The 27,666-nt window shown below is 37.9% G+C and overlaps 1 protein-coding gene across 3 annotated transcripts in view; it reads right to left on the reverse strand.

Moving 5' to 3' along the window:
- Positions 1-6,802: 6,802 nt before the first annotated feature.
- Positions 6,803-27,666, reverse strand: part of SLC39A12 (solute carrier family 39 member 12) — a 73,687-nt gene continuing 52,823 nt past the window's right edge. For 2 of the 3 annotated variants that reach the window (XM_080642721.1, XM_080642720.1), the window contains 2 exons: positions 25,637-25,824; positions 6,879-7,455 (listed from right to left, as the gene is read on the reverse strand). In XM_080642721.1, coding sequence (XP_080498847.1) covers positions 7,327-7,455; positions 25,637-25,824 — 317 coding nt within the window. In that variant the 3' untranslated portion in view covers positions 6,879-7,326. Of the gene's footprint in view, positions 7,456-25,636; positions 25,825-27,666 lie in introns of all 3 variants that reach the window. The other variant, XM_080642719.1, reaches the window with a different exon arrangement.

Raw genomic sequence — 27,666 nt, forward strand, 5'->3', positions numbered from 1 at the left:
TAGAATTGTTATTATCAAAAGACAATAAATAACAAGGATTGGCAAGGATGTGGAGAAAAGGGAACCCTTGTGCATTGTTGATGGAAATGTAATTGGTGCAGCCACTATTGAAAATAGTATAAAGGTTTCTCAAAAAATTAAAAATAACCTGGCTGCGGTGGCTCAGTGGTTGAGTGTTGGCCTATGAACCAGGGGGTCATGGTTCGATTTCCAGTAAGGGCACATGCCTGAGTTGTGGGCTTCGATCCCCAGTGTGGGGGCATGCAGGAGGCAGCCAATCAATGATTCTCTCTCATCATTGATGCTTCTATTCCTCTCTTCCTCTCCCTTCTCTCCAAAATCAATAAAAATGTTTTGTTTTTTTTTTTAAATAGAACTACCACATGATCTAGCAATTCCACTTCTGGGTATTTATTCAAAGCAAATGAAATGCTAACTTGAAAAGGTATCTGCACTCCTATATTCTTTGCAGCATTATTTACAATAGCCAAGACATGGGAGCAACTTAAGGTCCAGTGATGGATGGATAAAGAAAAGGTGGAATACAGTTGACTATTGAATAGCATGAATTTGAACTATGTGGATCCACTTATATGTGGATTTTTTAAAATCAATTTAGTCAGCCTTCTGTTTCTCTGTTGTTTTTATCCATAGATTCAACCAAACACTGATTTAAAAATGTATTTTTGATTCAAGGTGGGGATCCATGGATGGGGAGGGCCAAAGGTTTGCATTGTTCTACATCCATGGTCAGCAAACTGCGGCTTGCAAGCCACATGCGGCTCTTTGGCCCCTTGAGTGTGGCTCTTCCACAAAATACCATGGCCTGGGTGAGTTTGTTTTGAAGAAGTGGCGTTAGAAGAAGTTTAAGTTTAAAAAATTTGGCTCTCAAAAGAAATTTCAATTGTTGTACTGTTGATATTTGGCTCTGTTGACTAATGAGTTTGCTGGCCACTGTTCTACACCATTTTAAGTAAGGTACTTGAGCATCCACAGATGTTGGTATCTGCAGTGAGTCCTAGAATAAAACAGTGTGGATACTGAAGGACAACTGTAGTTAAGTTTTGGAGGAGTCAAAAGTTACATGCAAATGTTCAACTGCATGGGGGTCAGTGCCCCTAAACCTTGTGCTGTTTAAGAATCAACTGTTATATATATAGTAATATTACAATATAATATATGTATAATGTAATATTATTCAGCCTTACACAAGGAAATTTTGCCATTTGCAACAAAATGGATCTATCTTGAGGCTATTATGCTAAGCTAAATAAGTCAGAGAGAAAAAAACAAAAACTGTATGATCTTACTTACATGTGGTCCCAAAACAACAACAAAACTGAATTCATGGATACAGAGGACAGAGAGATAATTGCCAGAGGAGGGGTGGGGGTAGAGTGGAAAGAAATGGGTGAAGGTGGTCAAAAGGTACAAACTTCTAGTTGTAAAATAAGTAAGCCAGGAGATGTAATGTACAACATGGTGACTATCTTAGCTAATAAAAGAGAAATATGTAAATTAACTGTCACTTCATGATGCCCACAGCCAATCAGGAGTGAGTATGCAAATTAACCCAATGAAGATGGCAGTTGAGGCCCCGCCCCCCTGGCCACTCCAGGCCTCTGGGTAACGTGCCTCCTCAGGGCCTCCCTGCCTCGATCCACACCTGTCAACTGTCCTTGCAGCCTCCCTGTGGCCCAGTCCCCGGCCTCAGAGGCAACCCTCTGGTGCCTGTGGTCGTAGCTCCTGGTGTCTGGCGTCTCCCTCTACTCCACCCCTGTCCCACTGCTCTGGTAAACAAAACCCTAGCGTTGGAGCAGCCCTGCAGGTGCAGACGCACATGAGAGCTCACTTAGTGCACAGTTAGTGCGCCATGGGAGCCCCAGGCCAGCCAAGGGGCGATGGTGGTGGCCTTGGCGGCAGCAGCAGGTGGCTCAGCTTTGTTTTGAATAGATGAAAGAGGCCACCTACACAGTAACCCAAATTATCAGATCTCCCTCCTCCTTATCTCTCCAAATCAAGAGGGTAAGGGCGATGGGTGTGGAGGGAGGGCCGGTGGGCAGGAGGCGGAGGGAGGAGGAGGAAGAGGATGAGGAAGGGGGCCAGTTGCATCCCACTTTCACAGTGGGAAAGTGAAACACACTAGTGCACCCAACCTCTCCAGTCCTACCCACCTGCCTCTCTCCCCCCATCTCTTTCCCTCCATGCCTCCCCTGAAGCTCCAGTGCCGCACAGAGGAACTCTCGGGCGAAGGAGGGCGAGGAGGAAGTAGCACCAGAGTGCGCAGGGCTTGCTGCAGCTGCTGCACAGGCTGCCGGAGCGAGCCTGCCGTGTGCAGGCAGCCAGGGGAAGGAAGGCCTATTCTTGCACAAATCTTCATGCATTGGGCTTCTAGTTGTTAATAATACTGCTTCATATATTTGAAAGTTGCTGAGAGTGTATTTTAAAAGTTCTTATTACAAGAAAAAAATGTAACTATGTGAAGTGATGGATATTAACTAGACTTATTGTGGTGATCATTTCACAATATATACAAATATCAGATCATTATGTTGTACAACTGAAACTGACATAATATTATATGTCAAGTATATAATAAAAACACCCTCAAACGACCTTATAGGTGAGACGCTTTGATTGGTCAGGACCAGGGAGGATTGCAAAGATTGCTAAGATTACTGGACTGGAAGTCATAGAGATCTGAGTTAAGTCCAATGTCAAATCCTTTACATAGACAAGAGAGCTTGGGCAACCATTTAGACTCCCTAAACCAGTTTCCTCTCTGTATGATATGATGATTAAGACCACAGATTCTGCAGCTAGCCTTGGGCAAGTTAAGAGACCTCTCTGGGCCTCAGTATCTTCATTTAAAAAAGGTTGATGAAGACACATATTCTAGGGTTCTTAGTAGAATTAAATGACTCTCATAAAGCACTTTGAATGAAGCTGGCACTATGTGATGCTGTGGGCTAAGTCCATGGGCACTCTACATAGCTTGATATTTAAGGGAAATGCTGAGATCATGAGACACACCTAATCCATAAGCCAGAAATCCTAGGTACTTTCCACAATTATGAGGGAAGCCAAGGGTACAGAGAAGAAGGGATGGCAGTCCAGGTGGGTTCCAGCGGGACAAAGCATCCTTCTGGACAAAAAAGAAGATGAAGAGCCTTTTTGGAGAGAGTTATTACACAATGAAAGAAAGCTTCCAAGAAGCAAAAGGCTTTGCAAAGCTAAGTAAGGAGTGTATGTGTGGTCGTGGTGCTGGGGGTGGGGGTCTGTATGTCAGAGATTCTCTCTGTCTTTGAGACAGGAACATTGTGGGAAGAGGGCAGGGGAGGTGGTACAATGGGAGGATGTGCAAATACATTCCAGATGTCCTTCAAAGAAGCAGTGGCATGTGGGGTAAGATCATTTTTTATTTTGGAAAATGTCTTTAGCTTCTCAAACTTCCTACATTTCAATTGGGTTTTGAGAGGTGCCTATGGAAATAAAAGCATGACAATGTGTAGGGGAGGGGCTTGCTAGTGCAGGCATGTGCAGCACCAGGTGAGATGGAACACTGGTCTCCACAGTGCCCTTATTGTCCAGATTGTCCAGAGCAGGTTGTGTGCTGCCAGCTGGAGGTCACCTGCCTGTTTAAACAGGCCAGGCCTCCAGTGGGCATGCGTCCTGTTTAGCTTGATGGGGCTGGATGCATTTCAGAGCTGGTTTCATTCTCTCGGTGGGTGCATTGGCAACAAGGAGAATCCACTGAACTACTCTTTGCTCAGAGATGAAATCATATTGTAACAATAGACATGACCTCAGACAGGTGCTTCTCCATCAGGTTCTATTATTCAACCTCTCCATCCTCATAAATGTGAACGGAGTGGAATATGCTTATTATAAGAGACAAAGTAAGAGAGAGGGCTCACACTGAGTGTAAGCATTGTGACACAAGGCTTCCCGGGCAGATGGGCAGAGTGGGGTAAACCAGAGCCACTCCCACCCATCTCTCTGCCTCTGGAAATAAGTCAAGGTGGAAAAAGTTTAAGGACAACTTTGAAGACCTGTGGGAGCTGGCTTGGAGAGGATTACAGTTACAGAAAAAGGCTTGACATCCGTTTTCCACCAAGACAAGACATTTCCTTGACCCGAAGGTACAGCCCTGAGAGGTAAACTGTGAAACTGTGATTTTAAAAAGGGGGAGGGGGAGACTGATGATGATAATGGTTTAATATTTCTTGAGGCATCAGGATTTTCCAGGTATTGTGCCAAGTACTTCATGAGTACTTATCCCATATTGACCTCACCACAATCCTATGAGGTAGGGTCTATTTTCAGCTTCATTTCACATGAGAAGAAGTTATTGTTCAAAGAAATTACAAGGCTATGAGGTGGCATCAGTTGGATTTGAACCAACATTCCAGTTCAGAGCCTGAATTCCTAATGATCTCACAAGAGCCTTAAGTCTACCCCAGTGTTTAGCAGCCTCATGATCCAAGTTTTCACTCCAGCTTTGGAGAAGCAAGTTGTAAACGTGCAGTCACCTGAGAGGTGTGTAACAGAGGAAGGCACATTCTCACCTCCAAAGTCGGGTTCTGGGAGGAGTGGCGGAGGGGTAGTGTCCATAATTTGTGGGCACCTTTACATAACACTTGGGTCCTCTCAGCACACAGCCGTGGAACCATCTTCCCAGGCCCTGCGCTCAGCACCACAGCAACATGGTGCAATCCCTTCCCCTGAAGACGGCTCTGTCAGCGGGTGATGGATGTTCAAATACAATTCTGTATGATTTGCTCTTTGATTTTTCTCCAGGACCATTTCTAGTTCAGTGACTAAATAAAAATCAATCACCAAGTAGAAATACAGCGGAATCCTAAATTTAGTCCTGGTGGACAGAAATACTCTATCATTATTGAGAAATCTGGTTTCAAGGAAAACACCATTTACCCCAAAGCTCAGTAAATAACACACAATTTAGACAACTTCATGGAATGACGATGTTCACCCATCCCAAATTTAGACTCTGTCCATGTTTAGAAGGCAAATTGTCATAATATTTTTATTATTACCACTCCATTTTGAGGAAAAGAGGATTTCTAGCAATTCTAAGATTGCTGGTGTCTGGAGGTCCAGCTCAGGCTATTGGGTTGCTGGCCTGGATAAGCAAATTAATCCACTTGATGTGGATTAGCAAAGAGCCAGTTTTAAGGTAGCACGGGGGAGGGTTGGGAGCAGAGAGAGGTGCCTTCAGGAGCCACTATAGCAAACTATTTTTAGGATGACCTCTGCATGACCTCTGATGGTCAGGTCTCTGCTTACAGTCAGGGCACACTGGTGACTGGCTTGCAGAATACTCACTGAGACTGTTCCTCCAAATCCTTCCCACAGCCAGCTGCCTTCAAGCCCCTCTGGAACCAGCCCACGACCTCACCCTAGGAGACAAATTAAACTCACTCTAACTTGAAGGTTATGAAGTGAATCGTTCACATCGCAAATTTTAATTTAGCTAGCCCCAAACTACTCTAAACTGCACGTTGGAACAAAGTCATCATTAGAGCTTTTCTAATTAAATTGGCTAAAATTAAGGCTCATTGTTAAAATCACGACTTGTTCATAGAAATCCGAACACCCATAGTGCCAGGTGCTACTTTATGCAACCTCCACACTGTGCTGACATGTACAAAGGGTTTTTGTTTGGCTACAAGTTATTCCCTAAAAAAGAAGGACAAAACTCCCAGTGTCAGGTCTGCTTACCTTTCAAGGCAAATATGTGTACTATTCCTTATCCAGAAACCCCTGCGATAGATGCGCTCTCAAAGGCAAGGGGGTCAAGAGAAGGAGATTTTAAACTGGGAACTCAGATCTAGCATGAGGTTTGTAGCGTGTTAATCAACTTAAAATCACATAACCCCTTGGCAACAGAGTTGTACGCATGCTCTTTTGTGAAGCCAGGTGTGCCTGATTTCTACCACACCAGTGGAGCTCAGAAGGTTGCCCTGACCCGCAGCATCAGCATTAGTATCGCTGGAAAGTTGTTCAAAATCAATCTCAACTCCCGTCCCCAACCCCTTCCTGGCCCCAGGACTTACAGAATCAGAATCTCTCAGGAGGGATGACAAAAGTCTGTATTTTAATAAATCCACCAGTTAATCCTAATGTATGTCAACATCTGAGGACTGTTACATTTATCATGATGCCCCCTTAAAATCAATCTCTACAAACAACTGAAGAAGAAACCCACCTCATTTTGAAAACAAATAAAAATGATTGAAAAAGACTATGCTTGGGTGGGACCTGGCAAAGGTATCTACCTCCTGGTGAGTAAGAGGTAGCGGAGGTGTGTTTGATTGAGTGCCATGAGTCATTTGGGCAGTAAAACAGGCTTTTCCCCTTGTCCATATATATCATGAAAAAGTAAGAAAAATATTAGGCATCCATTTTCCAAGAAAAATGACTAATGCCAGGGCTATTTTCTATTTTAATAATTTTGCTAGGTTATTAGTTATGTTGCTTGTATATGTCATGAACTAGCCTACTGAAATAAGGCTTAGGGGGTTGTTTCCTCAGAAAGAATATAAACTACATCTCACTTGTCAGTAATATTATTCCTATAAACATGCCTTGTTAAATCTGTGTGAGCTGACACATTAATCTACTGCCTGACTTAAGCTTTGTTATTTTTAAAATTTTTGAGCTTTATCTTGCCTGGAGCAGATTTCACTTGGTGATTATATAGAAGAATGCTGACATATTACCCTTCAGACTTCCCAAATTTGCCTGTTTATAAGCATTTATGAACCGGTGAGACAAGCTTCCAGGTGAACGATACTATATTTGTGAGAGTTGATTCTGAATCCGACATCCAGTAACATAAGGTAATACAAACCATTACATTCAAACTAAACTTTATTACATTTATTTGGAATTCAGTTTGCTTATGGTTATAATCGCACAAAAAAAATATTGTCGACATCCAGGAAGTTGTAGCAAATTTTATCCCAACAGGCATCTGTTCAATTCACATATTACTAACAAACATTTTATTAGGAAAATGATATTTTTGAAAGTTTACCAAAATTAATTTAGAATTTACTAATAATTTAAAAAGGTATGATTTCCATGATGCTGCAGACTAAAAACAAAATTTTTATTAAGGACAACCTGACATGTTTATACTACAAACACAAAATTGCATTATAAAATTAATAAGTTAATGAACTAAAAGACATTCTTCGCAAAGGTAAAAATACTTAATTTACAAGTTACTATAGAGTACAACAAAAGGAACAAAAATGAGACCATATAAATTCATTTTTGAAGGATTTTGAGGCTTTTAACTTATATTTTAATATTTTGTTCATATATAGCCAAGAGTAACAGAGAAAGCCAACCTAGGGTCAATCCAAAATTCTGCAGGAGAAACATCAACCAGGGTTGCCGTGTTTGAACATGAGTCATTTCAGGAAGCTAAAAAAAGAATAAAAAACCAGAATAAGATCCAGATATATTCACTGCTGGGAAAAGTTTGGTGGGAAAACATAAGGGACTCTGTTATTCAGAACTTAATAACCTTTAAAATTCCCAAAACAATTGCCAAATGCTTAATACCTACTCTTAACCAAAATTTTTAAACATAAGATAAATTAAGCTGTTTGATTGTGGTTTGAAGGATCCTAGTGTTGCCAGAAGTCCTAAAATAACATAGTTATTAACCAAAAGCAAACCCAACTCTTCTTACTTTTGTCTTTAGAAAATGCTTAAATGTGAAATAGGTAATAGATGGAAGGTATTATTTTTTAGTGTTCTGTTATGGTTATTGCAACACATATATTTGTTCTTTTTCAAAGAGATGACCCTAGAACAATCAAGTTATCATCTCCTAAGGCTATATTTTATTCTCTGAGAGACCAGTGACCACCGTTTCATATTTGAGAAATGCCACGCCATTGGAAGGGCGATGTTCACTCAAGCATCTTTGTGAAGTGCCTCAATATGTTATTGTTTCACATTCTTTTGATTCCCTGGCCCTGAGAAGATCAGAGTGAGTATGTCTCTCTTACATCACAGAGAGAGAATAGGCTCAGGTCAGAGACTTAACCTTGGCATTAGTGACATTTGGGGCTGAATAATTCTTTGTTGTAGAGATCCTCTTGTGTTTTGTGAAATGTTTAACAGCATCCCTGGCTTCTACCCACTAGATGTCAGTTGTCCCTCTGCTCCCAGTCATGACAACCAAAAATGTCTCCAGATGTTGTCAAATGTCCCTGGGAGTGAGGGTGGGAATAAAAATCTCCTCTGGTTGAGAACCACGGGATTATTTTATCTAGCAAGAGAAAGGTCAAACATATAAAATATGCAAGGGTTTTAGATTTATGGCACTATAAAATAGGTTGACATATTTATTTACTGCCTATAGAGGGACATCCTGAATGTTCTGTTTGTTTGTGCTTGAGGTGGACATTTCTCCATTCTAATTAGCTCAACAGATAAGAGAATTAGGATTATTGCAACCTGCTACTCATACCCCAGCATGGAGCAGTGGACTAAAAGACAAAACAGGCCTCAGAATTATTCTCTTAGATGGATAGCCTCCAATTATGTGTCCTGTTGGTGTTTTCTGCCTTGTTAATTAATTACTTAATTAATTTACTTATTTATTTTAGGTATATCATGTAGGCCTCATGTGGAAGAGAGTTTCTGCAATCTTTAAACATGTGGTTAATCAATCATGCTACTTTATAGAAATTTTGTATGGTTCACTATCTATTATAAACTTAAAATGATATTTTGAAAATCCATAGAATGTATTTTTTCTCAAAGAGTTTGCCATTAGAAATCTTTTTTATTTATTTTAGAGGAAAGGATATATATAGAGAAACATAGATTTGTTGTTCCACCTACTTATGCATTTATTGGTTGATTCTTGTAGGTGCCAGACTGGGGATCAAACCCGCAACCTTAGCTCTAACCATCCTGGGCAATAGTATTTTTGAGGGATTAACAAAGCATATCTTTGGAGTTCCCCAATATCTCTGATTCTCAATAATTTGTAAGCAGTTTTCAATAGTTTACTCCCAAGCCAGACAACATAGGCAATGGGTTTAGTTCTGTCCTGGCACTTTGTATCTCAGACTGTATCTGTGAGACAGAGTTATGCCATCTCAGGTCAAGTAAGGGCTCAAACTTTAGCCTTATTTCCAAATATTGGAATAAGACATTTTATAGTTCTATCTTCCTCTTGTTGTTTTTTTGTTGTTGTTGTTGTTTTTACACAAAATAACTAATATTCACTTATAAGATGTGGCTGAATTAATAGCTCCTCTTACCTCCACTGTCTCTAGTGCCACCTAGCTGTTATTCATCTTTGACAAAATAGTACAAGTAGTTTCTGGAAAGATTTTTCTTGGCAAATAGTGATAAAATATGGATCATTTACTGAACCATCATGATTATGAGATGTAATGGAGAAAAATGCTTCAGATGAGGTATAAGCATGGTGATGAAAATGGTTCTTGTTCAATAGATAGAACTTGAGATGAATTTTCAAACCATTAATGTCTTCATGAACCTACATTTAGTAAGCTCTTTTTTATTTACCCTTTTTGCTTCAAACTTCCACTCAGGATATTTGTTTGGGAAGAAGTAGATCTTAATTAAGGTAGATTTAACAGCAAAAAAAAATTGATACAAAAAACACAGAGATAGAATTAGTGTCTAGAGAATTCCTGCAAATATCAGTTTGTACTGAATAAATTCCCAAATGCCATGATATCTTGTTAAATTGCTTGATCTGTTATTTATCTCACTAGCCTAAGCTTATAGACCTGCTGTTTGCTTATAGTGACATGATAGAAATCAATACATGTGTTTATAAGAGCTTCCAGTCTCTGCCAGTGGTCCCACTCCCAGTGACAAAACCAGTAATTCTTTATTCTGCGTATGTAGATGGCATCACACACAAAAAAATCATGAGTATTTCAGAGCTCCAGGAACCACCATTCATATGAAATACAATGTCTTCTGTGGAGTTCTGCAACAGGTTCCTTGCCTTTTTTTCCCCCCAAAATATAATTGGCTCTATGCTAACTTGACATCCATTCAGGTGTGCCTTCTAGCAGCTCATATTTCTCTCAAGGTCTTTCAGAATTCTCTGGCTGAGCTCTTACGCAATGTTTATTTTCATTTACATCCGTTTTATTGTGCACTTTCTGTATCTCCCTCACCCCATTTTCTTCTCATAATCCTAAAAGAGATAACATTACTAACTCATTATAGCTATTAGAAAACCTTGGCTCAGGGAGGAAAATGACTTATCCAAAGTCACACAGATGTGATGTCAGAACTAGGAAAGAAGCCAGGTGACCTCATTACTATAGAAGACATACAAACACAAAGACCAGCTCTCTATGTGAATTCATCTCTATTTTTAGCAATACATTTCTACCTAATTAAAAAAATGGAAAAAGGCAAACACTAAAAATGTCCAATTAGGCATAAAATAGTCACTGTATGTGATGAAAATATGTAATACAACATATAGATATTATGCTGCCTTTGTCATAAAAGATCACATTACTGGTTCTGTTTTCAAGTCAGACAATATGCACCCAACAAATGCTATATCAGCACACCAACATTGTAAACCTACAGAAGCAGACAATGAAAATTAACATTTAAAAAAAAGTTTAAGGAGATTCTCATCTTGATATTGAAGCTTTAATTTTAACTTGGGTGGTCTAGCTGAGCTTTCCATATCCACACATAAATAGGTTTGGTAAGAAAACACAGCTTAGCTTGATTTTGAGACAATACTTGGCTTTCTTTTAGGTGATTATAGATGAACATATGAACCATAGTATCTCTTGGGTCCACACCAAAATACCAGAGAGTTCTACAGAAAGTCTTTCCAAAAGATACAAATATAAAATGCCAAAGCTCAAACCACATCTGATTGCAGCATTTCATTTGTTTTGAATACACCCATATATATTTTATGCATTTCAATCAGTAGTTTAGAAGGAAAATAAAAGTCCAGATGAATTAACTTTAAGTGTTTACATTTTGTTTTTACTGTGTGTGGGTTTTTTGTGTTGTTATTTTTTTTTAATCTCTATAGTTTAAGTGCCACCATCTTTCCTTGGCTTTCAAGAGAGAAAAGTTCCCTTTTCCTCCAGAGCAATTAAATTCCTTTATTAAATAATTTTACAGATCTTGATTTATAGCCTAAGACCAGAGGGGGTGAAATGATAGAGTATATTGATATTGATGTAAAAGGTAAAACAAAAAGAGAAGAAATGTTAGCAAAACAGTTTTGAGATTTCTGCCAGAAAGTTGGAATCCTTGAAGTAAAAAGTAATCTCTTTTTTTACCTCTATGTTTGCAAGTTTCCCAACTCAAATCAGTGGATGCCAAGACATGATAGTCAAGGAGTTGTAATTTTCTGGAAAAAAATATTTATCTAAAATGCAACCTTTTAACATGCTATTAAGTTATTTTCTTCAATTTTGAATCAAGTACAGGAAATTTCCTGAGATGCATATAGTCCACATATTGATTGAGACTTCTCTACAGTTAATGGTTCCTGCAAGTTCTACTAACTGAGATGTAGTTATGATAGTCAACTGCTAATTAGGATTTCTGAACATTTTAGAAAGTAAATGTTTAAACTTGAGTCAATAACTATATTCCAGTCAAGATGATGCTTTAAAATGAATGTTCACAGAGAATGTTAGAACACATCAGGAAAGAAACTGGATGAATATTAACATCATGTACTATATAATAATTATATACTAGGGAGGACTCATCACAGAGAAGAATTGTCTATAAAACATCTTCTGGAACTAGGTTTTTGTCTTTCCTTGTACATCTAAGCTTCAGACTCTTCTGTCATTCAAAACCTCTGTTTATTTCTGCCTGTAATCTGAAACTGGCTTCTTGTTGGTGTAATTAAACACCTATTACTGGATATTTCAATACTTAACTTCAGTATGGTTCATAAATGTACATACTGAAAAATAAAGCTCAGCATTCAATGCTTCTAAAATACACTGAAATTTTCAAAGTCCTGCTGTTATTAAAAATTTACAATTCAAATATAGAAATTCAACATTCATTTATTAAAGACATTTGGTGATATCTCTTAAGAAGATAAAATTGTAATTTGAATATTTTTTCTCTCTTAGGAAAGTGTAACTTTTGGCATCTTTAACTTTTAAGAGAAAAAATTTTCATTTTCTTTCATGAAGCTCACTTGACAACTGATTTATGCCATCTTTCTTTCAGAGGGACCCTAAAGTCTATTGTGCACAAGGAGTCAGGTATACTGGTACATTTGCACTTGATAAGAAAAACCATCATTGTCTCTTAAAAAATGTGATAGAAAACTCAAACTTATTTTGTAGGACATCCTAATTATGATTAATTAAGAGCACACATTTTGTGGGCTGCTCTAACTCTGTTACATTTGTAAATGGTTTAATTTTGTCCTGTCAAAAGATACAAAGCTCAGAACAAAATGTGAACTTGTTAGTGCCACAATTTGGGTTGCAAATCTGCAATTATCTGTTTGCATGTGTAAACTGTACACTTAGTAGTTGAATATCAAAGACTTCCAGTTTCTGGCATGGCATATAAGAAGATTAAAATTCTTCCAGCATGTCCTAACAACAAGTAAAAAACTGGGAAAACTGAGAAAACAAAAAACTCTTCTTAGATATGTCAGAGAAGTGAGGTCACAGGGAAAACTGCTGGCAAAACACAGGCAGATACAGAGAATATCACTTCCTAGAGCAGAATTTCTCCCAAATTAATGTCAGACACTAAACCACATGTCCAGGAAGCTCAGAAAACATTAAGCAGGATAAATGCCAAAATACTACCTATAAGCATATCATTTTCAAACTTCAGAAAATCAAAGATTTTTTTTTAAATCTTGAAATAAGCCAGAGGGGGGAAAAACATATCTATAGGCAGATGAACAAGGTTAATAATTACATCTAAATTCTTCTTTGAGACTATGTGAGCAGAAGGAATAAAGTAAAATGTTTAAAGTGTTGAGAGAGATAAACCACAAACCTAGAATTCTGTGCCTTCAAAATTATCCTTAGAAAGTAAAGAGCAAATAAAAATATTCTCAGACATAGAAATTGAAGGGATTTGTTGCCAGTAGGCCATCCTTGCAAAAGGTATTAAAGGAAGCTTTTTGGAGAAAGGAAAATAATATAGATCAGAAACTGGAATGTACATAAAGAAAGAACATCAGAAAATGAATAAGTATTTTCTTACTTTTAATTAATCTAACAAATTTGTTCAAAGTAATAGCAACAATGTATTAGACTATGTATGCCTATGTGTGTGCATGTGCTTATGTATAGTGGAATGAATGACAGCAATAACACAAAGAATGGAAAGATGAATTAAGAATATTTTCTCATTGCAATGTGCTTACATTATCCATAAAACAGTATAGTGTTATGTTAAAGTGACATTGGATTAGTTGTATGTATGCTGAAAACTCTAGAGCAACCACTTGAAAAACTAAAAAGGGAAATATAATTAATATACTGAGAAAGGAGTCAAAATGGAATAATATAATGCTCAATTAAAACCACAAGGCAGAAAAGATAAAATTAGCAACAAATAACAAGGGCAAAATTAGGAAACAGTAGCAAATATGGTAGATATTTATCCAACTACTAGAGGCCTGATGCACGAAAATTTGTGCAAGAGTAGGCCTTCCTTCCCCCAGCTGCTGGTACTGTCTTCCCTCCGGCACCCAAGACCCGGTCTTCCCTCCTTCAGCCACCAGCAGGCACCTGGGACCCGGGCTGGCTTCTCTCAGGCCACCTGCAGGCACCCAGGATCTGGGCTGGCTTCCCTCCAGCCCTGGCTTCGTCAGGAAGGATGTCCAGAATGACATCCGGCCTAATTAGCATATTACCTTTTTATTATTATAGACTAGAGGCCCGGTGCATGGAGGGATGTGTCCCTCAGCCCAGCCTGCACCCTCTCCAATCTGGGACCCCTCAAGGGATGTCCGACTGCCCGTTTAGGCCCGATCCTACCTGGATCGGGCCTAAACGGGCAGTCGGACATCCCTCTCACAATCCAGGACTGCTGGCTCCCGACTGCTTGCCTGCTTGCCTTCCTGATTGCCCCTAACCACTTCTGCCTGCCAGCCTGATCACCCCCTAACCACTCCCCTGCCAGCCTGATTGCCCCTAACTGCCCTCCCCTGTAGGCCTGGTCACCCCTAACTGCCCTCCCTTGCAGCTTGATCACCTCCAACTGCCCTCCCTTGCAGGCCTGGTCCCTCCCAACTTCCCTCCCCTGCTGGCCATCTTGTCGTGGCCATCTTGTGTCCACATGGGGGCAGCCATCTTTGACCACATGGGGGCAGCCATCTTGTGTGTTGGTCAATTTGCATATTATTCTTTTATGAGATAGGATATCAGTAATCACTCTAAGTGTCAATGGCCTAAATACACTAATTAAAAGGCACTTTTCAGAGTGGATAAAAAATAAGACCCAACTATATGCTGTCTACAAGAAACCTGCTTTAAATATAAAGAAAAAATATAGATTAAAAGTAAAGGGATGGAGGAAGCTATATCATGCTAACTCTAATGAAAGGTAAGTGAGAGTAGCTACATTAATTTCCAACAGAGCAGTTACCAGGGGTAAATATGGACATTAGATAAAGATAAAAGACTCAATACTCCAATAATCTTTAATGTGTATGTTCCTAACAATAGAGTGTCAAATTATATGAGACAAAACTCAGAGAACTGCAAGGAGAATCAGATGGAGAGTTGAAGACTTTAACACTTCTCTATTAGAAATGGATAGAACCAGAAGACAAAAAAATCCATAAGATCACGGAGGAGCATCTTCAGTAAACAGGATATAATTGGCATATATAAACTACTTCAGCCAATAACAGCATAATTAACATTCTTCTCAAGCTCATATAAAACACTCATCTCGACAGACAACATTATGCCCATAAAGCACACCTTAATAAATTTAAAATAATTGAAATTGTATAACAATGGAATTATACTATAAATCAATGACAAAAGACAGCTGGGAAATTCCACCAAATACATAGACATTAGACAACACAGTTCTAAACAATACAAGGGTCAAAGAAGAACCTTCAAGATAAATTAAAACCTATTTTTAACTAAATGAAAATGAAAATGCAATTATCAAGGTTTTGGAGATACAGCAAAAGCAGGGTTTGGAGGGAAATAGTAGAAATGAAGAAAGATAAAAAATCAATAATCCAAACTTCCACCTCAGGAAGCTATAAGATGAATGGAAAATTAAATCTTAAGTGATGAGAAGAAAAAATAAATAAAGCAGAAATTAATAAAATTGAAAACAGCAAATCAATAAAAAGAATCAACAAAGCCAAAACCTGATTCTGTGAAAAGATCAATAAAATAAATAAACCTCTACACAGGCTAACTAAGGAAAAAAGACAGAAGGCACAAATTACGTATATCCAAAATGAAAACAGGGACATACAATTTCCATGGACAATAAAAGCATAATAAAGAAACATTATAAATAACTCTGTGCCCACAAATTTGTTAACCTAGAAAAAGTGCACCAATTCCTTGAAAGACACAATCCGCCAAAACTCACACAAGAATAAGTAGACACTGAATAGGCCTATATTTATAAAATAAATTAAGTAACCTTTCATTCAATACAAAGAGCACAAAGCACAGATGGGTTCACCAGCAAATCCTACCAAACATTTAAGGAAGAAATTATGCCAATTTTCTATAATCTTTCAGAAAATAGAAGCTGAAAAAAAAAATACTTTCTAACTCATTCTATGAGGCCAGCTTTGTATTAATACCAAAACTAGACAAAGATAATACAAGAAAAGAAAACCACAGACCAATATCTTTCATGAACAGAGATGCAAAAAATTCAGCAAAATAGTAGTAAATCAAATTTTTAAAAATGTATAAAAATTATACACCACAAACAAGTGGGATTTTTTTACAAAGCTGATTTAACATTCAAAAACTGATTAATGTAATTCTAGACTATAGCATCAACAAGCTAAAGAAGAAAAATTACATGATCATATCAATAAATGCATAAAAAACACTGACAAAATCCAACATATACGATTAAAAAAAAACTCCCAGAAAACTGGGAATAGAGAGAAACTTCCTCAAATTCATGAAGGGAAAGAAAGGAAGGGGTAGGGAGAGGAATATAGAAAAAGAGAATAATAAAAAGAGAGGAAAGGGAAATAAAAGGTATACAGACTGGGAAGAAGAAATAAAACTGTCTTTATTTGCAGTTGAGATGATCTCTGTGTAGAAAATCCAAAAGAATCAACAAAAAAGCTGCTGGAACTAATAAGTGCATATATCAAGATATAAGGTTAACATACAAAAGTCAATCGCTTGCCTATATACCAGGAATGAACAAGTAAAATTTAAATTAAAAAATTACCATTTACATTAGCACCAAAAAATAAAATACTTAGATATAAATCTAACAAAAGAGGTACAAGATCTATATGAAGAAAACTCTAAAACCATAATGAAAGCTATCAAGGAAAAACTAAATAAATGGAGAAAATTTCCATGTTCATGGACATGACAATATTGTCAAGCTGTCAGTTATTCCATAGACTCAAGCAATGCCAACCAAAATCCTACAAGTTTTTCTATGGATATTGAAACACTGATTCTAATGTTTACACAGAGATGCAAAAGACCCAGATTAACCGATTTAATATTGAAAGAGAAGAACAAAATTGGAAAATTGATACTACCCAACTTCAAGATTTATGTAAAGTTACCATAATCAACAATGTGGTATTGGTGAAAGAACAGACAAACATACCATTGGAACAGAACAGATTGGCCAGAAATAGACCCACAGAAATAGAGTCAGATCTTTGACAAAGATGCAAAAGTGATAAAATGGAACAAAGATAGTCTTTTCAATAAATTGTGTTGGAATTACTGGACATGTACAAAAAAAAAAAAAAGAATCCATACACAGGCCTTGGTTATTCCTTGTGACTGCAATGTAAAGGAGGGTGTTAGAGTGTATTTTCTTTCAGCATCATATTTTATTATTAATAGTCAGACCCTCCCCACAGATTGAGGTATTGACTCAACAATATCCCCAAATTGGGACATTTGTTCCTGTTGACACAGATAGGGCCTATTTTGAATTTAGGTCTTTTTATTTTTATTTATTTATTTATTTATTTATTTATTTATTTATTTATTTATTTTAAAATATATTTTATTGATTTTTTTTTTTTTTTTACAGAGAGGAAGGGAGAGGGATAGAGAACTAGAAATATCAATAAGAGAGAAACATCGATCAGCTGCCTCCTGCACACACCCCACTGTGGATGTGCCCACAACCAAGGTACATGCTCTTGACTGGAATCGAACTTGGGACCCTTCAGTCCACAGGCCGACGCTCTATCCACTGAGCCAAACTGGTCAGGGCAAATTTAGATCTTTTTAAATTAGTAGTTGTGTTCACAGAAAAGCTTAATACAGCAGTCTTAATTTTTCTTATCAAGCAAGAAAGCAAAGATCACAGGATCTCAATGTATCTGGAATTACCAAACTAGAGGCTTATTGTTATTTATTAAAATTCATCGTAGATATTTTTTAAGTATTTAAGTACAGAATATTATAGAGTCCTAAATTGTCAATGGTATTTTCCCATGGGAATTCATGAAAGATAAATGAAAACAGAAGATAAATGAAATTTTCTTTTTTGAAAACTGAGCTATAAGACACAGACCATGTCATTGTCATTCACAATTATAAAAGACAAAAATGTTAGCTGCTTTTCACTTGTACTTAACATTTCACCTCACTATTTCTTTCCATAGGGAAAGTAATTCAGCTAGAAAAATTTTTACTGATTTAGCTCAGCAAAGAGAGTCATCAGCCAGCTTTAACATTTTCCGAAGAAATGGATTGCTTTGGAAGATGTGTGTGTGTGTGTGTGTGTGTGTGTGTGTGTGTGTGTGTACATGCACAGGCATGATTTTAGGAGACTCACTAGAAGAAAGGAAACACAAGTAGCAGAAAAATACAAACATTTCTGGTAGTCAGTTTTTTCAAATTACAGAGTTCAACATTCATCCAAGTTGTGTCTATTAATCATTTTCTCAGTAGAAAATAATCTAAGTGTAGGATTTGACTAATTTTTAGATAAAGATAATAGAAATCTTCCAAAATTGTTGGTATGAATGATTCATCCTTCTTGCTTTTGTGAAGAAATAATTGTGAATGTTAAATTATATTAATTTTGCTGCTGAAGTGGCTTTTAAATGCTTATCTTTTTTCACATAAAAAAATATTTGAAATGGTGTCAGTTGTATTGATTGATTTTAAATACGATATATGTTGAAAGCAAATTCATATATCAAGGCCATTTTACATGTATTTTTCAAACAAAACATTCCCTTTCAATGCAGGGATATTGTTTAAAGGGCATTACATCTAGGTATTACCAAACTATAAAGAAAGGATAACTTAATTTTTTTTTGGATGAAGAAAGGACTTATTTATCAGAGCTGAACTGCATTGGATTTATCTAGATTTTTCTGAGAAAGAAACAATCAAACAATACATTGGAAGATAAAAAATAATGGGGAGGAGTGAATCAGATCAATATCCTAAAAGTATAGATTCTATTTTAGTTTAATTTCATAGTCCGGTGATTATGAGGCAAAGCCTAGCTGGAAACAGCTGTTTTGTGTCAATTTATGTTCTTTTCACCCAATTCACTATGTTGAAGCTGTTACATTTACTGAACTTAAACAATTGCAGAGAAGCCAATGAATGCTTTTCATCTGGACTCTTGGTGATCCTATTTATTGATTGGGCTTAATATTCAGATCTTATTTTTGTGTATTTGGGTATATTTTAAAAGCAAAGGATCTTAAGTTCAAATTCAAAATACTCTTTACACTACCTTTCGTACAAGAAAATTTATCTGGAAATTGGGAAATGCTCCAGGCAAAATCTGGCTGAGATTTCCTTGGAGGAGACACTTGCAAGAAGAGGGTAGATAAGCAAATTGCTCTGACTGTTTTTCAATCTTGCTGTATCCTCCCCCATTATTATATAAGTGAAATTAAGATTGCAGAAATGTTAATAATAGTCTCAACAAGGAAGTTAATTTTTAAAAGAACATCTGCAAAAAATGTACAGAGGGAAGGGCGTTACATTGGGAGAACTGTGTAGTGGTGGAGGCTGGAAACAATATTCTCAACTGATTTGCCTTGATGTATGTACTCAGAGGGTGCACCTGAATTTTGGTTTGTTTTATTTGGTTCTGGCATGAACTGGTGAGGTGCTTCTTTCTCCCCTATCTACCTCTCTGAGTTACAATCCCCACCCCCCCCACCCCCGTCAGCTTGGGTGTTATTAATGCATCGTGTCCTGGGCAGTCGTCCAGTTCCACCAATTCTAGGGACATCTTCAGCAACATTCATAGTGAGAGCTCCTTGAAGTTTCCATGGGCCTGTTGCTATGGAAACCGTCTCACAGGATCTAAAACCTTAGGAAAATTGCCTAAAGATTTGAAAGTTGTTTCAGGTCCAAAATAAACCTTTCCTTGGCATAACCTACTTATATTTTTAATGAATTAATTTAGTATTTAAATAATAAGTCACATTTGTTAAAAATAAAATCTCTCTTATCCAAACTGCTGAAGAAAACAATATTCTCAGAGCTTGTCTTTTCCTCATCTGTGAGAACTTTTGTAAACAGTAGAGAAGGTAGAGCTGAGAAATCCTCTTGACTTTCAGTCTGAGAAGTTTCTTACAAGGAACTTCGGTTCTCAGAGTGAGATGCTCCTGCATAGCTGTCTCTGTTTCCAAGTACATCTATCCCAAGATTAGCATCACAGGATATAGTCATCTTCTATAGCTGCTGTTAACAAACTACCATTAACATGGTGGCTTATAACACAAATTTATTGTCTTATAAATATCGTACAGGGTCCCCAGGCTAATTTAAAGGTGTCATCTGTGCTGCTCTCCTCTCTGGAGCCTGGAGAGAATCTGTTTCCTTGCTGTTTTCAGCTTCTGGAGCTTCCCGCATTCCTTGTCTCCTGGACCCCTTCCTCCATCTTTAAAGTCAGCAATGCCAAACCCCTCTGATCCTGCTTTTGTTATCACAAACCTTTCTCTGACCCCTGATGGAGAAGATTTTCCACTTTTAAGTACTCATATGATTATATTTGGACCACAGATAATCTAGGATAATCTCCCCTTCTCAAAGTCCTAAACCTTAAACACATCTGCCAGTCCCATTTGACATGTAAGATAACACATTCACAAATTCCCAAGATTAGGACATGTATATCTTTTTAGCAAACATGGGAATATGAAAAACATAGCAAACCAATAGATCTGATTAGAACCCAGATTAAGAGAAAGTGGATAAACAAGATAAATGGATACTAACCTATCCATCACAGGGATTATTGGTTATAACAGATGCTTCTGTTAACATGATACTTCAAATATCCTATCTTATTTTCCACAGATAGGTGGAAGATAAAAGGATGGAAAAGATATTCTGTGCCAACAGTGGGCAGGAAAGCAGGTGTGACTATATTAACACCAGACAAAGAAGACTTCAAGACAAGGAGTTATACCAGAGATAAAAAGGGACTTTTTAGCATGATAAAAGTGTGGATTCATCAAGAATCCTATATAATAAAAGGCTAATATGCAAATTGTCCCCACAGGCAGGAGTTCGACCAACCAGGAGTTAGACATGCGCTGACCACCAGGGGGTGGCGCAGAACATGGTGGGCATCTGCGACGTGGTGCTGGCAGCAGGCAGCAGTGGAGGCGCTGCCAACCCCGATGGGCCCCAACGAGAGCGGGACTGTGGCAGGATAGTGGAGCAGATGAGTAGGCGGTGCCAGGCCAAGGCAGGTGCAAAGGGAGGCCCTGGCCAGTGGCAGCAGCAGGCAGCTGGGGGAAAGAAGGCCCCAGCCGGCAGCCAGCAGCTGGTAGGGACCCTACCTATGCATGAATTCCGTGCACTGGGCCTCTAGTAAATACTAATTTTAAATAGTCATGCATCTAATAATAGAAATTCAATCACATAAAGCAAAATTGATAGAACTAAGAACAAAATAGGCAAACCCATGAGTATAGGTTTATATTTTAAATATATATTTTATTGATTTTAGAGAGGAAGGGAGAGGGGGAGAGAGAGAGAGAGAGAGAGAGAGAGAGAGAGAGAGAGAGAGAGACATCAATGATGAGAGAGAATCCTTGATTGGCTGCCTTCTGCACGCCCCCTACTGGGGATTGAGCCCACAACCCAGGCATGCGCCCTTGGCCAGAATTGAACCTGGGACCCTTCAGCCCGCAGGTCGATGCTCTATCCATTGAGCCAAACCAGCTAGGGCTGTAGGTTTATATTTTAACATAATTTCCTCAGTAATTACCAGAACAAGTGGAAGAAAGAAAAAAGATACAGAATTTGAATACAACTATCAACATTCACAGAACCCTACACCCAACAACTGCTGCACTCATGTACTTTTCAAATGCACAAGTGGCCACTGACCAGGATAGATCATATGCTGGGCCATAAAACAAGTCTCAAAAATTTAAAAAACTAAATATATATTCTCTGACTATAATGGAATTAAAGTCAATATCTAAAAGATATTTAGAAGAGTTCCAAATATTGAGAAATTAAGCAACTTACTTCTGTATAACATATGGCTCAAAAATTACCTGGGAAATTTTAAAACATTTTAAAATAGTATTGAAAACACAACATATTAAAATACATGGGATTCAGTTAATGCCATGCTAGAGGAAAATTTATAACTTTAAATGCTTAGGTTAGTAAAGAAAACAATATTTAAAATCAATGACATATCATTCTACCACGAAAAGCAAGAAAATAAACAGAAAATTAAATAAAAAGTGAGTAGAAGGAAGGAAATAAGAGAAAAGAGCAGAAATAATAGAGAAAATCATGAAAGAATGGTAGCCAATCACTGCCAGTTTCTTGTGGAATTTGTGCTTCCTGTTCATGCAAATGTTAGCACTGTCAGATCACCTTTATCTTGAAGAGAATACACCAGAGAATATTTTCACTGAACTTGAAGATGTTACTACCACCTGGTTCTTTGAGGTCCTTATATCAATGGTTCAACCAACAGTTCAATATTGGTAGGAGTAACCGTCACTGGTTACCATGAGAGTAGGGGTTATTGTTATACAATGGAGTAAGCAAGGGACATATCCAGAAACCTGGGGATTCCTTGAAGCATCTCTTGGTGCTTCCATGCCTATTGACAATGGTGAACACTCAACTACAGGAAACATGACCTGACAAGGTCAAAGCAGATCTCGCAGGTGAAGCCTGGGCTGCCCTCTGAGGGTCAAGAAATCTAGGTCAGCCAAAGTGCTGCCTAAAGATGAGGGGGATCAAGACTGGGTGCTGGAGGAGAAGGCTGATGAATATCTAACACGGCATCAAGACCCGCAGTGTTTGGAGCTTGTCCCACCAACCATTTTGTATTAAGTCTTTGTGGAGTTTTGGCTGGCTACTATAGTGAAGGGACTTTGATATACTGTATATGTAAATGATAACATTTACATATACACTTAGAAGTAAATGATAACATGAGCCTATTTGAATGGTGGAAGGGGTCAACTGTTAACGGACATCACTCGTGCTATTCTATATTCTCTCAGCACCATCTCTCACTCTGGCCACACTTGCAGAGACCAGTTCCAATAAAGTGTGGATCTGTTTTGCATAGAGCCTTGCTTCAGGCCCATACTGAGTTCTCCTGTCTCCTGCCCTGGGCTTCTCTGATGCGATGGCATGGCACCGCCACAGGAACTCCCTGGGCACTCAGGCATGTATAACCTGAGAGTGGGGGCGATCATGTTTGTGGGGCCAGCTTTGGACAGTGGGGACAGGAGTCCCTTCAGAAGGTCCTATGTTATGGATCCCCCAGAGTGGTGGTCAATTTAATAAAAACACATTGTTTTATTGGCTTTTCATCCTTCTCTGTTTTACTTGATCTGCCCTTTAGCCCTGCTCCCTGGGATCACCTCCCAAGTGAATTGCCTTCACTCAAGTCTTTGTCTCAGCCTCTGCTTAGAGAAAACCCAGTCTAGGACACGGATCTTCCTAACAGAGAATGCGTTTCCTCTGGCCACCCAGAGCTGCATGCATCCTTAATTTTCTTTAGAAACCGTTCTATGAAACTAGAAGAGAGTGTGCTTGGATGGGGCAACACCACTTGGGAGAATTCAGGCTGGCAGATTTCCAGAAGACCTTCTTCCTTGCTGACTTCATTGCTAACAGCCCCATTTTTTGCCCCTAGTTCTTTTTCTTTTAGGACTTTGAAATAACACACCCAGTTTCTTTAAACAAACAAGGAAAGCAAAAATCTAGCTAATCTTCCCACATTAACCCTGCTGGTAAATTTCCAGGGTTTAGTGAATAACCCGTGTATGGAAGTATTACCCCTTACCCTTCAGTTGTTGTCATTTATTTTCTTTGCTATTTACAGAGTCGTGAAACCTTGTTTTCTTTCCTTTAAATGCAAAAGACTATTTTCTTTGGCACAGCCCCAGAGTACAGCAACGGTTAAATTTGCTGCTGTGTGAAAGAGTCGAATTTGTTTAGAAGTTACGCAAAAGGCCAAGGCCATGAGAGCAGGCGGCCTGGACGATAGGAAGTAACCCCAGGAAGCTCAGGTTATTTTATTTTCTGTCCTTTGTGCCAGCATGCTGGTTTTTCCTGGGCCAGTAGTAATTTGAAGTAAGGTCAAGATTTATTCTAGTTGGAATCTCATAGGATATCAGGCACATTGCTTTCTTACAAGCAATTTCTTACCCTTACAAAATCAGGAGGAGAAACATTGAGGAGAAAATGACATATTTTGCTCAGGGTTCTACATGACAAATGGCTCTTGACAAGCTTCTCAGGTCAATCTTGGGAGCGTAGTCTCCCCAACAAAGAAAATGAATTGACTGCATACATACACATCCATCATACTTGAAGACAGTGTAAAACAATACATAAAATAAAAAATAAACGTCCAAGGAATACAGCAACTGCTCCCAACTGATTCCCAAAGAGAAAAGAAATTAGAAAGCTGAAAATCAGGAGGCTCGAGAGTGAACGTGAGGACTGATGTAGAGACATTGTAAACAAAAGGTTACCTCTCAGCATTCAATGATGAGTGACCGCTATGCTTTTGAAATGCCAAAGGTTAAGAAATATGGAGTTCTCAAACTGGAAAGGTCAAAGGATCATGTACATTGACTTGGGTTGGAGGCTGAGGTTCAGAAAAGGGTGAGGGGTAGAATTTGCCCCAATTTTAGCTATCTTCACTATCAAGATTAGGAACTTTCCTGAGTATTATAAATAACCTGTAAGAACATGTCTGAACATGGAATTACACTTTTGAGTTTCCTCATATATTTGAATCTTATGAGAATTAAGGAAAACAACTGGAATGTCAAAAGCATTTACAACAGAATTGAAAATGGTGGTATTCACTTGAAGAGTTCTCATTGAACTTCACTTCCAGAAGCGCTATTATTCTGATGCTATCAGCACGGGTTGTTGCCTTCTAGATTTTTTCTTTATGGAACATTTCTCTTTATTTACTTCCAGGATAGTACCTGGATTCTGCCACATCATTAGCCCATCCCAATGGTCCTGTTCCATATATTATCTTCAAGATAGTTTATTTTACTTTTCTGCTTGAGGCTATATAATCACGTATTTTACTTTCACTCAGATTGGTGATCTATTGTTTTTCAGTATTAAATATTTCTTTTGATAATTTATAATATTTTTATTTACCTTATTTTAACCTACGAAAAAGGATCATAATGATGACTTTCATCTTAAGATATTTAAGTTGTAAGTAAATTTAATAGAAAGTGACTTTAGAAAAGACTGGTTTATCTGATGAAGACCAGAATTTAGAAGGCAAAAAAAGAGTAAAACTTCCTAGGTTTAATTTTTCTCAAGATTATAGAGGATGAAAAGTGATGACTGAGTTACCATTGGTGTCAGCAAGGATCCCATTAGGAAATACTAGTATATGTTGTGATTTTTAGAGGCCTAATACTATAACAGTCTTTCTTATTTCACCACACAATAACCCTCTGGCAATTAAAACTTAAAGATAAAAATCATTATTTTTAAAAGTAAAGTTGGTTCATTAAGTTAAACAGCTATTTAATACAATAACAAACTCAGTTGAACTATTTCCCAATGTATTAAAAAATACCTGCCTGTTTAATTGAATGTTTCATTTTTTAGCTAGAAGTATAGGCATCAAATACAGAGGCAAAGCCAGAGAAGAATCAACTGATGATCACTTTTTGACAATTATAAAGATTTCATTCATTCCACTTTAGTTCACTAAAAGAATGTCAGTATTTTCTGCGTCTCAACTTGTTTCCTTCTGCTTTAACTTACTTTCTTGGATTGCACAGAATATTTCTTTAGTCTTTTATGTATTCTTCCCCCCCTCTATTCTTTCATTTTATTGTTTTTTCTCTGTTTTAGTTTCAGTGTTTAGAAAAACAAAAAGGAAAAGCCACAAAGCTTACCATTTCCACCAAGGATAAATATAAGAACATCCCAGCAGTAACTGTCAGGATCCAATTTTGAACACAAGGATCAGTTGATACTGAGAGGCCAATGTACAGTCCGATGAAGGCAGTCAGAGCACTTATAAAATTCATCAGGATGGCAATTTTAATAGGAAGCCCAGAGCTTAGGAGCACAGCAAAATCTCCTAAATTTTAAGGGAAAAAAGTATAATTATCAATTCACAGATGATGCCTTTGGCAGAGTAATGTGCTATTAGGTTGTTTCAAGTGTCAGCAACTGGGATCAATTTTATAAGTTAAGCTGTATGATCAGTTAAGAAACCATTTTCCTATATTTCTCCAGGATTCATAGCTAACACATTATGCAATTAGGAAGTTACATTTCGAAAGTTTTATTTCTTTTACTGCTCCCAAAGATAGTGTAGCGAGAACTGTGACATACTCTTTGGTTTCTAATGTCCCGTTGTCCTGTGGCATTTCCAGCTCAGATAAATGCAAAATAAAGCAAAAAGAAGGAACGCTTGCCTTTTGCGACAGCATGGATGGACCTGGAGATTATAATGCTCAGCAAAAATAAGCCAGTCAGAGAGAGAGAAATACCATATGATCTCACTTATATGTGGAAGCTGATGAACAAAATAAACTGACAAACAAAATAGAAACAGAGGTATGGATATAAGGAACAGAATGACAGCTGTCAAAGGGGAAGTGGGTGGATCAGAGAGGATAAAAAAAAGGTGAAGACAATAGCCAAAGAACATATATATATATATATATAAAATTTAAAAAATAAAAATAAAGAGCTTGCTGGCCCAGGGTTTCTAAATCTTTTTGCTTGGAAACTTGCCAAGCAAAATCACAAGGTAGTAAACATGATGTGGGCTTTCATTATTTACTTATGTCAGAACTGCTTTGGGAAAAGAGAAAACCACTTAATATGAGATTTTAAAATCATTGCCAAAGTTGATCAGGAAAACAAATTTTTTATTTGGAAAATGTTTCAAAGCCTTGATGATTTGAAAAACATCACATTCTCTCTTTTCCTCCAAGAGAAGAATGGCCTATTAATCTGAGAGCCTCTATTTCTTCGTTTTCAGTTTTCAGGATAGAGACGAGGCTGAAATTCAAGAAAGACGGCCAAGGGACTGAGTTTCCTAGCTCCATTGTATAACTGGTCCAATGTGTAATTGGTCTTAAAACACCTTGGCTGGCCTGTCACCGACTGCCACGCTCCCCTGTGGGGTTTTTTTTTGTTGTTGTTTTGTTTTGTTTTAGTTTCTGAAATTTTATTCCTAGTTTTTTTATTCCTAGTTTGATTCTCTTTGTTTTATTATTATATTTATTTATTTATTTATTTATTTATTTATTTATTTATTTATTTATTTTTATTGTTTGAAGTATTACAAATAGTAGTACATGTCTCCTTTTTTTCCCCCTATTGACCTCCCCCGGCCTCCCCTACCCCCCAGTACATGCCTTTACCTGTTCCCCCCACCCCCCAGTGTCTTGTATTCCCCTGTGGTTTTATAATAGTAGGTAAAGCAGGACCATACAATAAGGCACTCAGACCAGGCACATTCCAATGGATTCAGGAAGGGCATAAACCGCTTCAAGAGGCTTGGGTCCGTGGTGAGTTGACAATAGGTCTTCAAACAATAGACACTAAGCACAGAGAACAGGGCTGGCCCAAGGGGGCAATGGAGGCCTGAAAATGGGAGCAGAAAGAATGACAGCACGGAGTCCCTTCTCTAAGGTACATGTGTGCCTGGAGCCAGCCTCCCTCTTTCTGGGTCTGTCTCATTAATGTATATTCTATCTCATCTTGGTCTCTGGGAGGCAGGGTTTGAATTTCAGGGCTATTAAGATCATCCAGAAAAAGAGTCTTATGCGCATCTGTTACCATAGGCCTGTCATATCAATTTTACAGTTGGCTTTAGATGTCTTGTATAAATCCGGTTGATGAAACCATGGTTTGGATTTCATTTAAATATTTTGTCTCATTGGCCTGTTTGCTGACATAATGGGTA

Source organism: Plecotus auritus (genome assembly GCF_963455305.1).
Source record: "Plecotus auritus genome assembly, chromosome: 1".
Taxonomy (NCBI): Eukaryota; Metazoa; Chordata; class Mammalia; order Chiroptera; family Vespertilionidae; genus Plecotus; species Plecotus auritus.